We start from the raw sequence: 13,051 nt of genomic DNA on the forward strand, positions 1-13,051 counted from the left end.
ATGTTTACAGGCGGTGAGTTCAATCCCTGCTTTAACTTTTAAGTCAAGTGTCCAAAGGTGGAAAAGTCTACAGGAATTTTTTTGGTCGCGCCTCAAACCAAATAGCTCAGGGAGATAAAAGACTGACCTGATGTTTACAGGTGGTGAGTTCAATCCCTGCTTTAACTTTTAAGTCAAGTGTCCAAAGGTGGAAAAGTCTACAGGAATTTTTTTGGTCGCGCCTCAAACCAAATAGCTCAATGTGATAAAAGACTGACCTGATGTTTACAGGCGGTGAGTTCAATCCCTGCTTTAACTTTTAAGTCAAGTGTCCAAAGGTGGAAAAGTCTACAGGAATTTTTTTGGTCGCGCCTCAAACCAAATAGCTCAATGTGATAAAAGACTGACCTGATGTTTACAGGTTGTGAGTTCAATCCCTGCTTTAACTTTTAAGTCAAGTGTCCAAAGGTGGAAAAGTCTACAGGAATTTTTTTGGTCGCGCCTCAAACCAAATAGCTCAATGTGATAAAAGACTGACCTGATGTTTACAGGTGGTGAGTTCAATCCCTGCTTTAACTTTTAAGTCAAGTGTCCAAAGGTGGAAAAGTCTACAGGAATTTTTTTGGTCGCGCCTCAAACCAAATAGCTCAATGTGATAAAAGACTGACCTGATGTTTACAGGTGGTGAGTTCAATCCCTGCTTTAACTTTTAAGTCAAGTGTCCAAAGGTGGAAAAGTCTACAGGAATTTTTTTGTCGCGCCTCAGACCAAATAGCTCAATGTGATAAAAGACTGACCTGATGTTTACAGGTTGTGAGTTCAATCCCTGCTTTAACTTTTAAGTCAAGTGTCCAAAGGTGGAAAAGTCTACAGGAATTTTTTTGTCGCGCCTCAGACCAAATAGCTCAATGTGATAAAAGACTGACCTGATGTTTACAGGTTGTGAGTTCAATCCCTGCTTTAACTTTTAAGTCAAGTGTCCAAAGGTGGAAAAGTCGCGCCTTAACTTTTAAGTCAAGTGTCCAAAGGTGGAAAAGTCTACAGGAATTTTTTTGGTCGCGCCTCAAACCAAATAGCTCAATGTGATAAAAGACTGACCTGATGTTTACAGGCGGTGAGTTCAATCCCTGCTTTAACTTTTAAGTCAAGTGTCCAAAGGTGGAAAAGTCTACAGGAATTTTTTTGGTCGCGCCTCAAACCAAATAGCTCAGGGAGATAAAAGACTGACCTGATGTTTACAGGTGGTGAGTTCAATCCCTGCTTTAACTTTTAAGTCAAGTGTCCAAAGGTGGAAAAGTCTACAGGAATTTTTTTGGTCGCGCCTCAAACCAAATAGCTCAATGTGATAAAAGACTGACCTGATGTTTACAGGCGGTGAGTTCAATCCCTGCTTTAACTTTTAAGTCAAGTGTCCAAAGGTGGAAAAGTCTACAGGAATTTTTTTGGTCGCGCCTCAAACCAAATAGCTCAGGGAGATAAAAGACTGACCTGATGTTTACAGGTGGTGAGTTCAATCCCTGCTTTAACTTTTAAGTCAAGTGTCCAAAGGTGGAAAAGTCTACAGGAATTTTTTTGGTCGCGCCTCAAACCAAATAGCTCAATGTGATAAAAGACTGACCTGATGTTTACAGGCGGTGAGTTCAATCCCTGCTTTAACTTTTAAGTCAAGTGTCCAAAGGTGGAAAAGTCTACAGGAATTTTTTTGGTCGCGCCTCAAACCAAATAGCTCAATGTGATAAAAGACTGACCTGATGTTTACAGGTTGTGAGTTCAATCCCTGCTTTAACTTTTAAGTCAAGTGTCCAAAGGTGGAAAAGTCTACAGGAATTTTTTTGGTCGCGCCTCAAACCAAATAGCTCAATGTGATAAAAGACTGACCTGATGTTTACAGGTGGTGAGTTCAATCCCTGCTTTAACTTTTAAGTCAAGTGTCCAAAGGTGGAAAAGTCGCGCCTTAACTTTTAAGTCAAGTGTCCAAAGGTGGAAAAGTCTACAGGAATTTTTTTGGTCGCGCCTCAAACCAAATAGCTCAATGTGATAAAAGACTGACCTGATGTTTACAGGTTGTGAGTTCAATCCCTGCTTTAACTTTTAAGTCAAGTGTCCAAAGGTGGAAAAGTCTACAGGAATTTTTTTATCGCGCCTCAGACCAAATAGCTCAATGTGATAAAAGACTGACCTGATGTTTACAGGTTGTGAGTTCAATCCCTGCTTTAACTTTTAAGTCAAGTGTCCAAAGGTGGAAAAGTCGCGCCTTAACTTTTAAGTCAAGTGTCCAAAGGTGGAAAAGTCTACAGGAATTTTTTTGGTCGCGCCTCAAACCAAATAGCTCAATGTGATAAAAGACTGACCTGATGTTTACAGGTGGTGAGTTCAATCCCTGCTTTAACTTTTAAGTCAAGTGTCCAAAGGTGGAAAAGTCGCGCCTTAACTTTTAAGTCAAGTGTCCAAAGGTGGAAAAGTCTACAGGAATTTTTTTGGTCGCGCCTCAAACCAAATAGCTCAATGTGATAAAAGACTGACCTGATGTTTACAGGTTGTGAGTTCAATCCCTGCTTTAACTTTTAAGTCAAGTGTCCAAAGGTGGAAAAGTCTACAGGAATTTTTTTGGTCGCGCCTCAAACCAAATAGCTCAATGTGATAAAAGACTGACCTGATGTTTACAGGTGGTGAGTTCAATCCCTGCTTTAACTTTTAAGTCAAGTGTCCAAAGGTGGAAAAGTCGCGCCTTAACTTTTAAGTCAAGTGTCCAAAGGTGGAAAAGTCTACAGGAATTTTTTTGGTCGCGCCTCAAACCAAATAGCTCAATGTGATAAAAGACTGACCTGATGTTTACAGGTTGTGAGTTCAATCCCTGCTTTAACTTTTAAGTCAAGTGTCCAAAGGTGGAAAAGTCTACAGGAATTTTTTTGGTCGCGCCTCAGACCAAATAGCTCAGGGAGATAAAACACTGACCTGATGTTCACAGGCGGTGAGTTCAATCCCTGCTATAACTTTTAAGTCAAGTGTCCAAAGGTGGAAAAGTCTACAGGAATTTTTTTGGTCGCGCCTCAAACCAAATAGCTCAATGTGATAAAAGACTGACCTGATGTTTACAGGTGGTGAGTTCAATCCCTGCTTTAATCTGAGAATTTTTATGTCAGATGTGTGTTAAAACCTCTAAAACAAATTATCACAGAGTGTCAGATCAAATAGCTCAGGCAGTTAGATGACTGATTTGAAGTCAGAAGGTTGTGAGATCAATCCCTTTGCTGATTTTTTAAGGTCAATGTCTAAAGGAAAAAGTAAAAGGCTCTAAAACAAATAATACAGAATGTCTGATCAAATAGCTCAGGCTGTTAGATGACTGATTTGAAGTCAGAAGGTTGTGAGATCAATCCCTTTGCTGAATTTTTAAAGTCTGTCACCCAAAGTGAAGAAATAAAAGCGCCCAGAGAAGAGCCTCATTTGTGCTACGATTTGGTGGCGTAATGGATAACGTTGCGGCTGGAAGATAGACGGGGTTTGAGTAATGGTTCGACTCCCCCGTGTCCCGGACATTTCTACGGAAAACGAAGACCAGAAGTTGGCCGGTGTGACAGAAGCCCAGACCAGACGAGCCGAGCGAAGACCAGAAGTTGGCCGGTGTGACAGAAGCCCAAACGAGCGGAGCGAAGACCAGAAGTTGGCCGGTGTGACAGAAGCCCAGACCAGACGAGTGGAGCGAAGTCCAGAAGTTGGCCGGTGTGACAGAAGCCCAAATGAGCGGAGCGAAGACCAGAAGTTGGCCGGTGTGACAGAAGCCCAGACCAGACGAGTGGAGCGAAGTCCAGAAGTTGGCCGGTGTGACAGAAGCCCAGACCAGACGAGTGGAGCGAAGTCCAGAAGTTGGCTGGTGTGACAGAAGCCCAGACGAGCCGAGCGAAGTCCAGCAGTTGGCCGGTGTGACAGAAGCCCAGACCAGACCAGACGAGCGGAGCGAAGACCAAAAGTTGGCCGGTGTGACAGAAGCCCGGACCAGACGAGCGGAGCGAAGACCAAAAGTTGGCCGGTGTGACAGAAGCCCAGACGAGCGGAGCGAAGACCAGAAGTTGGCCGGTGTGAAGACCAGAAAATGAAAACAGAGATAGAAGATAAAGCACAAAAGATAATTTTTATTTTAATATAATGTTTTGTGACATAACCCTCTTCTCTCCCCCCCCCCTTGATAGTCAGCCATTTTGCCTGGATGTGACGAGGATGGGAGCACATGCTAAAAACATTTGTGTGAGTGCAATTGCATTTCAATCAGTTTGAATGTGTAAAGAAATAAGACTGAATGTGTAGTTCTTTCATTAACTTGTACATCATGTCAGCATGCATACTGAGCTAACCACAAATTAGAGTTAGCATGCTTTAATCCCACATGTTTGATTGTTTGGCTAAAGCTAACATGCTAAGCTTCAAACAAACATTTTCTGCTGTTTTTCAAATTTACTGACTTGTTGGCTGCGGGACTTGAAAAAAAACTGATTTACTTGATTTGTTGTGTGACATGTTTCATATCCTAAATATTCATGTAGTTGATTATCAATCAATCATCCAGGTAACTAGCTGCAGCCGCATGTTACAGTGATTGATAATCAACAACATGAACGTTTGAGATTACACAACAAATCAAGTAAATCAGTTTTTTTCAAGTCCAGCAGTCAACAAGTCAGTAAATTTGAAAAACAGCAGAAAATGTCAGTGAACAAGCCCAGGGCCTCAGAAGCTTAGCATGTTAGCTTTAGCCAAACAATCGAACATGTGGGATTAAAGCATGCCAATTTAACAGCTAAATCTAATTTGTGGTTAGCTCAGTATGCATGCTGACATGATGTACAAGTTAATGAAAGAACTACACATTCAGTCTTATTTCTTTACACATTCAAACTGATTGAAATGCAATCGCACTCACCCAAACGTTTGCAGCATGTTTGCAGCATGTGCTCCCGTCCTCTTCACCTCCAGGCAAAATGGCCGACTGTCAAACAGGACGCGGGAGAGTGCAAGTCAATTTATACCAGGGGAGCCCGGACTGTACTAAGTGGGGCAGAGAACAGAGGGGTGTTAGACAAATGAGACAAATCATCATCTTGAACAAAAAGTCATAATTAAGGATGTGTATTTCTGAATATTTCAGTCTTTACTTAGAATATTTAGGTGAAAACTTTTCTTACTGAATTGGTTTTGAAAACTGCATTAGTTAGATCTCGTCAAAGTGTATCTTTGTGAAACTGACCTGATCTTTAAAATGGGATGTTTTAGTCCTTTTGCCATCTCTGGTCTTAATAACCTTTCAAAAAGTGTTTGTCTTCTATCAAACTCATGCAGAATTACGTTTTTTAACCTACTTTTTTGATCAAAACTGTCCATTTTCCATCGGCGGAGACAGCTTCTTTGTATTTTAGTCCTAGACACTGCATGTGTGAAACCAGTGAGCCCACGGTCATCATTAAGACAGTAAATCTGCATATTGCCTTTTTCTTTTTAAACAGCACAGTCACTTTAAGCTTAAGTAGCCCAAGGAAAGACAATACCCAGCCTCTCTTCAATTATTTATTCTCACATCACCCCAAAAAGATGACAAATGCTAATTCTGGTCCATTCCCCAGCTGGGCACCCAAGTGCTCATTAGTTTTAAAGAAGGTTAATCCATTTAGGTTTTGCATATTGATATGCCAATTATATCTAATCGTGGAATAGGCATCCGTCAAGGTAATAGTGCATAAACACATGCAAGAACATTAGGGAGAAGTCAACGTTATAATAAAGTAGGTGTTAATTGGTGAGGGGAGGACTGTCGGCTAACTCATGTGTGTAATGTACAGCCGGGTGAGGAGGGAGGAGGGCTTTTTTCCCCCCAAAATCATGTCATTTGCAAACCCCATGCTGTGATCTCTGGGTGTCGCGCCCAAACGCTCGACTGAAGAGGAGGGTCACAAGGGCAAAGGACTGTGGGAGCTATTGTTTTAAATTTGCAGTGTAAAGAAAATGTTAACAGTACAATTACAAGTTAAAAAAATCCACTATTTTTAAAGTTGTATAAACCACCATAGTCTTTAAGTCAGTTACAGACAACTTAAACAAATAGAGAGGATAATTTCAGAGTAAAGCACTCATCACTCATTGGCTGTTGGCAGCGAGGGCCGATCCCAGCGTTTCTACGAAGCGATGAACGTCGCTGAAGGAGTTGTAGAGCGGCACCGGAGCGATTCGCAGCACGCTGGGCTCCCGCATGTCACACTGAAATGACAAAGGTAGAAGAAGAAGAGGGGAAAATGTGACTTAAGTACCATCTATATCAGGTAGAGGCCACAGAGTCCTGCTTCTAAGTCTCATAAAGGGTCAGAGTCATTAACATGTACTCACAGCGACCCCCCTCTTCTCCAGCTCCTGGAAGACCTTCTGGATGTGGACGGAGAAGGAGAGTGAGAGCTGACAGCCCCTCTGCTGAGGGTCGGACGGCGTGATGATGCGGACGTGAGGTTTGTGGGGCTGCGTGGGGTCCTGGGTGTAATAATGCTGGATCAGATACTCCAGGTAACCTGTCAGCAGGAGGGACTTCCTGCGCAGCGCCTGCATGCTGGTCATGTTGAACACCTGGCGAAATGAAAATGGTGTCAGTGTGAATCACTTCTCAAGGTAAAAAGCCCTTTATATTAATACGCAGAGCATTAACCAGCGTACTGCTGTACCTCCAAACTGGCTTGCAGGGGACAGACCAGCAGGATGGGCTGGTTCGACAGCCTGAAGCCGCTCACTCCAGGCTGCAGCTCCAACACTGAAAACACACAAAAAAACACAGTTACAGAGCTGCTGCTGTTGATTTAACTGTCAAATACATTATATATAGTGTAGTAAAGTATATAGAGTATAAAGAGTAAACTGTTTAAGACAAAATGTCCTTTTAAATGTAAATAAGAACAGAGAAACGTGGGGATACGTTGGTGTTCAGGGGACAGTGCCATGTGCCGCAGATGTAATATCCAATGAGACCACAAGATGGCAGCATACAGCAACCTTAAAATATACAAACATGACGGTGGAATTATAAAAACAAATGATTTCCTTTTACCGTTACTCATCTTGAACCGAGTCTTCAGGTCGTGTCCCCACCATCCCAACAGCCTGCAGCAAATCACGTCAACATTATATTTGTACTCTCAAGTACTCTGTTTTCTACTTTATACTACATTTTAGAGGGAAATATTGCACTTTTTACTCCACTACATTTATCAGGTACCTACTTTGAAGCTACTTTGCCTATCATGAGCATATAAAATACATCGTTACACAGTAAATTAACAGCATCTACAGAGCCCATTTTAGCTGCATTGTGAGTACTTTTATACTTTAATTAGATTTTAAATGCAGGACTTAAGTTGTGGTATTGCTACTTTTACTTAAGTAAAAGGTCGTGTTTGAGTACTCACGCAGGTTTGATGGTGTCTTTATGTTTCTCGTGGATAAACGCTCCAGCGAGACCACCAGCACCTGAATTTATATACTGCGAGGAGACAGTCAGTCATGTTGTCCACATGTTTTTGTATTCTCATTCTCACACTTTTAATATCAGTAGAGACAAAGGACACATTCCTGTCAGCTGACCTTGTAGGAGCACCAGCAGGCGAAGTCGACCCCCCAGTCGTGCAGCTTCAGCTCTGCGTTTCCTGCAGCGTGGGCGCAGTCAAACCCCACGTAACAGCCCTGCGAGACAAAAAGGACGGGATCAAGATCAAGCTTCGGCTGAAACACGGCAAACACAGACAAGCAGGCGTGTTTACATGTAGATGAACACGTGAACCAGTAGTGGAGGAAGTACTCGGATCTTTTACTGAAGTAAAAGTAGCAATACTACAGTGTAAAAGTACTGTACTGTTACAAGTAAAAGTACAAACGTATTAGCATCAAACTATACTTAAAGTACCAGAATATCTCATTTAAGAATAATATATATCTGTAGTGGAGTAGAAGTGTAAAGTACCTCAGAGTTGTACTTTTGTGTTACAATCGTGGCAGTAGTTTATGTTACCTTCCTCTGGCCGGCCTCAGTGATGGCGGCCATGTTGAACAGCTGGCCGGTGTAGTACTGAACTCCGCTGAACATCACCACAGCGATGGAGTTGCCCTCCTTCTCGATCACCTCCAGGATGTCCTCGGTCCTCAGAGTGTCTTCCCCCTGAACAGCAGGCAGAGCCAGCGATCAGGCCGTTACTGGGAAACATCAACGTGCAAACGGAAACCTTGAGCAGTAAATACAGACTGTGCGGCTCCGGTACCGGTCTAGGGGACAGCAGCAGCATGCTCTTCTGGGGGTCGAATCCTCGCAGTCGGATCTGAGACTCTACGGCGTACTGAGGACGGACAAGAACAAGAACCGGTGGTAAAAGGAAAAGGAAACTCTTGTTATTTGTTTTCCTTGACCTGAACAGAACAAGAGGTTTGCTCACGTGGTCTGAAGGAAAGGCCTTGTCCTCCAGAAGGATCTTGTGGCGAGCTGCTGTGGGATTGTAGAAGGAAAGCTGCAGAATAACAACATGACGTTTACATGACACCAAAACTAACATCGCAGGTGTCGACTTCCTATGTCTTGAGTTTAAACCGAGTGCATCTTACCAACAGAAGGTGTAAATTGACCGTCAGGCCGTTCATCAGTGCCACCTCCTCGGCTTTAGCTCCTGAAACAAAACAGCACGAGTCATCTTCTCATTTCACACGTCGACCTTAGCACCGTGCTTTCCAAACATCAGAAGATCCTAATGAACTCTCTATCTATTAAAAGTGAACTTACACACTGAAACTAACCTGCGTACAAACTGTGTGTGTGTGTAACTGCAGATTTGTACTTTGGACTCTACAAAAAGTCCAGTGACCTGAACAAGCAGCTTCACAGCAAGTTGCAGAGTGTCTCTTGTGTGTCTCTTACCAACGACGTTAGCCATGAGCTCCTCTATGTTGTTTTCAGCCCACGCCCACGGCCGAGAGCCCTCTGTGTGACCGTGGACTCCCCTGTTCAGGAGTGTGTTTCATGAACTGCAGCGAAACATTTATCTCTTCTTGAAAGGCTTTTTGGTAAATGTGGAATAGAAGAGTTAACTCACGTTTTGGCCCATTTCTCCAGCTCCTCTTCCAGGTACTTCCTCGCCATTTTGGGCTGAAGCCCCAACGAGTTTCCCACAAGGTAGATGCATTCCTTGGTGCCATCGACCAGCGAGAGATCAGCTACAGAAACATGGAAGAGGAGCAAAAAGCAAATCGTTCTCTCACATACTGAACACTCACATCCAAACAGCACTTTCATGCACTATCTGTGACTCACAAGGAGGCAAATCCGCGATTTTGGGCAGCAGGAATTTCTCTCTGAGATGTCTCAGCGTGTCGTGTTTGTCGAGGTACGCAGCCACTTCTGCAGAGGTTGGACTGCAGCCCAGCGAGGCTGAAACGCGCCTCAGGGTTTCTCCCGGAGTTGAGCCAGCGAACTGGTCCATGACTGTGGGACTGGGAGGCTGCTGGCCTGCAGAGAGAGGAAACACCTACTTTACTTTTACTTTAAAATATACAACAGCAGCCTGCTCTCACTTCTAAATGCACAGGACATTATGTAGTCTAACAGTCCAGTTAAAATGCTTTAGGTTTCCACTGAACATCACAAGCTGTGAACTCACGGTTTGCAGATGAGCTTCCTCTCCGCTGACGGCGGTCGGACTGAGTGAATCCTCCTGAATGCTCTTTAACCTCTTCGTGTGCAGCCTCGAGTTAATCATTGTTCTCGTAAACCACAAGCTTGAGATAAAAACCAGAGCTGAACATGTCCTTTAACTCTCTGAGGATCAGACTAATTCCTGTTATTAGAAGTCCGTCTGTGCAACAGGGCGGATGATGGCGAGTTCCTCATTTTCGGGGTTTCACTTTCGTGTGTGAAAAATCAAAACATACAAGTGTGAAGTTCCACACGTTGAAGTCAGACGCTGCAGCCTCCCATTCACAAGAGCGTGGGTGAGGTCCAGCACTGATGTAGGGGATCAGGTCTGGCTTCACCCCAAAGGTGTTGGATGGGGTCGAGGTCAGGGCTTTGTGCAACACAGCCAAGGTCTTCCACACCAAACCGGGAAAGAAAACCACTGTCATGTTGAAACAGGAACTGGTGGAAGCACGGGGGTGTCCACATACTTTTGGCCATATAGCGCATTTGTCCATGTGTGTAAAATATTTGAAATAAATGTGACTCTTCTGAGTTCTTGTACATGTAGTTAAAGTGAGACTATGTCACTGTTATTTAGCTAAAATGCTAAGCTATTGTAGCATATTTTAACTTAAAGATTGCTAACATTAGCCACCAGAAGCTACTGGTCATACCAGACCAAGTAAGGCTGCAGAAGCAAAAGTGTATTGAGTTAAACCAGTTGTTTGTGAATGAAACGTTTCATTTGTAAGAGACATTTATCCAACTTGTCATGTCGCTCCATCTCCACTTGGTGGCAGCGAAGTATCGTCAAACAAAACACACAGAATTATACATAAGCTCCATTCAAAACAGATGCGTCGTGTCACATGTAATCACAAGTATTTAGAGCCACATTTTGTGGTAGAAATGTGTGTATGTTGGCAGAGCGTCTACATCAGTGTTATCTTTTCATTTAGGGACAGGGATATATCACGTTCCTATAAAGGGAATCAAATATACGACATGTTTTTGCAGCAGTATTAAAGCACCGTCTCTCTAAACTCTGGTGAACCTCAGAGGTAAGACTCAATCCTTGTTGTTGTTCATCATCTTCCTCACCTTCTTCTGCCTCATTCATCTTCCTCCTCACGGCTCACGAAGCCGTCTGCTTTCATTTCATCACGTTAGCTGGAGCTCCGACTCCTGCTGAAGGTGATATTTTCCATCCGCGCTGCATCAAACTGTGCTGGAACACAGACAGTCTGCATTAAATACACAATATTACACTTTCCACGATGCTTGTATATTCACTCGTTCATTAAAAAACGACTACAAGGACTTAATTCAGTGAGGAGAGCCAATCACAGCCCAGTACAGTGGTGCTGAGTGCTGTTTTTAATTACCCGTATTGGAGTAAAACTCTTTTTTTCAACCTGACATTGCATCAGTGACACCTCACTGTTTGGGAAATGTCTCATAATCAAACCCGACAGAGTGAGAAAAGCCAACGCTGAGGGTTTAGAGGTCGTACTGTACTCTGGCCGACAGCATGGAGGTGTAACCGTCCCTCGGTGAGGCCCAGCAGCCGCTGTTTTGACTCAAACTGGGGCCATGAAACATCCCCGTATTCACACCACTACTGGAAGCCTCTCGCTGCAGAGAAGAACTGTTCAATATCATTTCATGAACCAGTGACTTACTGGATCTGACGCTCATGTTCTTTACACTCAGTGGATGTTTACCACAAATCCACCGTCAAATGTAGCCGGTTCAGTCTGACACTGCTGACGCCCACAGTTTCACCATTTTACAAACATCACCGACAAATAAATAATACGAATGATTTGAGGGATCTTTGAACGAGTTATTACAGTGAGAAAAACCTGTTTCTGGGTACATGTGGACACCAGACTACTGTTCTCATTTTAAAACTCAGAAGATTCCTGGAGGAACCTCCTTAAAAAGTCATGAAATCTAAACCGCACTAAACCTGGACCTGGTCTTTCATCATGCGTGCTGCATTGTCCCTCTATGCTTCATGGTGCCTTTAAACTGTTCATGTGAAGCCTCACGTGTTGAGCTCGCCTCAGACGTAACCTTCAGGAAGCCTTCATGAGGTCGAGCTCTCTAGGTCAAGCTGATTGACCTTTGACCCCACCCACCCCGCCCTCTGAGTTTACAGATTTTCAGGTCGTGATTGTTTCCCCCCCCCCCAAAACAAATATGGAGGCATTTGCTGAGCTTGTTGTAACTTCTCTAAGACGCTCTGAAGCCGACACAATTGGCGAATATGTTTTCAATCTGCACTCCTACAAAGATCCCGTCATTTTAAAGACATCAGCGCGGCACAACACATGTACAGAAACGGTACCGTGTGGTTAACAACGCGCCGCGCAGCACGCTGACGTGTTGAACGTGACTCACGCCTTTTAACAATATGGCTGCAAGATGTCTGGGGGGCGCTGCAGCCGCGAACATGCCTCTTGCATGTTCTTCCCTTGTTTTTCTCACAGTCAATGAGGATGTGTGACATCTGGAAGCGCTCAGGAGGCAGGGCTGGACCCCCCCCCCCCTTGTCGTTCTCAGGGCACAAACATCAAAGGAGGCGTCAGATAATGTGGAGCCACCGCTGCAGCCCCCCCCCCCCCCCCCCCCCCCACCCCCCCAACCAGGGAGTTTTTCAGGAGGTTCTCGAGGGTCTAATGTGGACGATACGGGCACTTCTGAACACAAGCAGGACGAGTGTGAAAAGGCCGAGAGTCACGGGACACATTGAGGTTTTAGTGCGGGAGGGAGGATGAAGAGTCCCCCGTGTGTCTTCTAAGGGGTTTCTTGGTTTCATTAAGTATTTTTTTAGGTATTTAAATCACTGAATTCAGCCAAAATCTGGTTGTTTTATCTCAAATTGACTGATTGCTATTTTTGTTCCACATGTATCGAGGACGTCCTCACCTTCACAATGACTATGTCCCAAACTGAAGCAGGAGGTGTTCAGCCACCCACGTCCCCAACACAGGACATCTAATGGTCAGTTTAGGTGGTGGAGGACAGCCTAAACAAACAGTGTAATATTAAATATGTGTATTTAGTGTGTTATCAGAGGTCAGACAGCCGGGACAGCTCAGGGTCTGACAGCTCACCTGAGGGTCTGACAGCTCACCTCAGGGTCTGACAGCTCACCTCAGGGTCTGATGGATTTCTAGATTTTGTACATTTATTTAAACTTAACACACAAAAAAAACAACTTTACCCACATATGTCCAATCCAGCAGATCTGTGCCGATACGTCCAGTGTTCAGTGATCTGGTGTCATGACTTGATTACTTGTATTTCCTGTTGATACAGTTCACTGAGGGTCAAGCTGAAGTGTAAACCAATCAGCTTTGAGTACTGGACAGAGGGGCG

At 44.0% G+C, this 13,051-nt stretch overlaps 1 protein-coding gene across 1 annotated transcript; it reads right to left on the reverse strand.

The window, feature by feature from the left end:
* Positions 1–5,525: 5,525 nt before the first annotated feature.
* Positions 5,526–9,696, reverse strand: kynu (kynureninase). The gene is made up of 14 exons (XM_070930713.1): positions 9,648–9,696; positions 9,302–9,496; positions 9,084–9,204; positions 8,909–8,991; positions 8,599–8,660; positions 8,433–8,504; positions 8,262–8,336; positions 8,015–8,161; positions 7,591–7,689; positions 7,416–7,489; positions 7,058–7,110; positions 6,678–6,763; positions 6,352–6,582; positions 5,526–6,225 (listed from the first exon to the last, which is right to left on the reverse strand). The coding sequence occupies exons 2-14, from the start codon at positions 9,468–9,470 to the stop codon at positions 6,106–6,108; spliced, it is 1,392 nt and encodes a 463-aa protein (XP_070786814.1). The 5' UTR covers positions 9,471–9,496; positions 9,648–9,696; the 3' UTR covers positions 5,526–6,105.
* Between the last annotated feature and the right edge of the window lie 3,355 nt (positions 9,697–13,051).

Source organism: Enoplosus armatus, chromosome 24 (genome assembly GCF_043641665.1).
Source record: "Enoplosus armatus isolate fEnoArm2 chromosome 24, fEnoArm2.hap1, whole genome shotgun sequence".
Taxonomy (NCBI): Eukaryota; Metazoa; Chordata; class Actinopteri; order Centrarchiformes; family Enoplosidae; genus Enoplosus; species Enoplosus armatus.

Bases quoted from the DNA above. Each gene is read 5' to 3' on its own strand.
- kynu (XM_070930713.1), bottom strand. From the start codon at position 9,470: ATGGACCAGTTCGCTGGCTCAACTCCGGGAGAAACCCTGAGGCGCGTT. The intron at 8,505-8,598 runs GTAAGATGCACT...GTTATTCTGCAG, and splicing joins TCAATTTACACCTTCTGTTG to CTTTCCTTCTACAATCCCAC. The intron at 6,226-6,351 runs GTGAGTACATGT...TTGTCATTTCAG, and splicing joins TGGAGAAGAGGGGGGTCGCT to TGTGACATGCGGGAGCCCAG.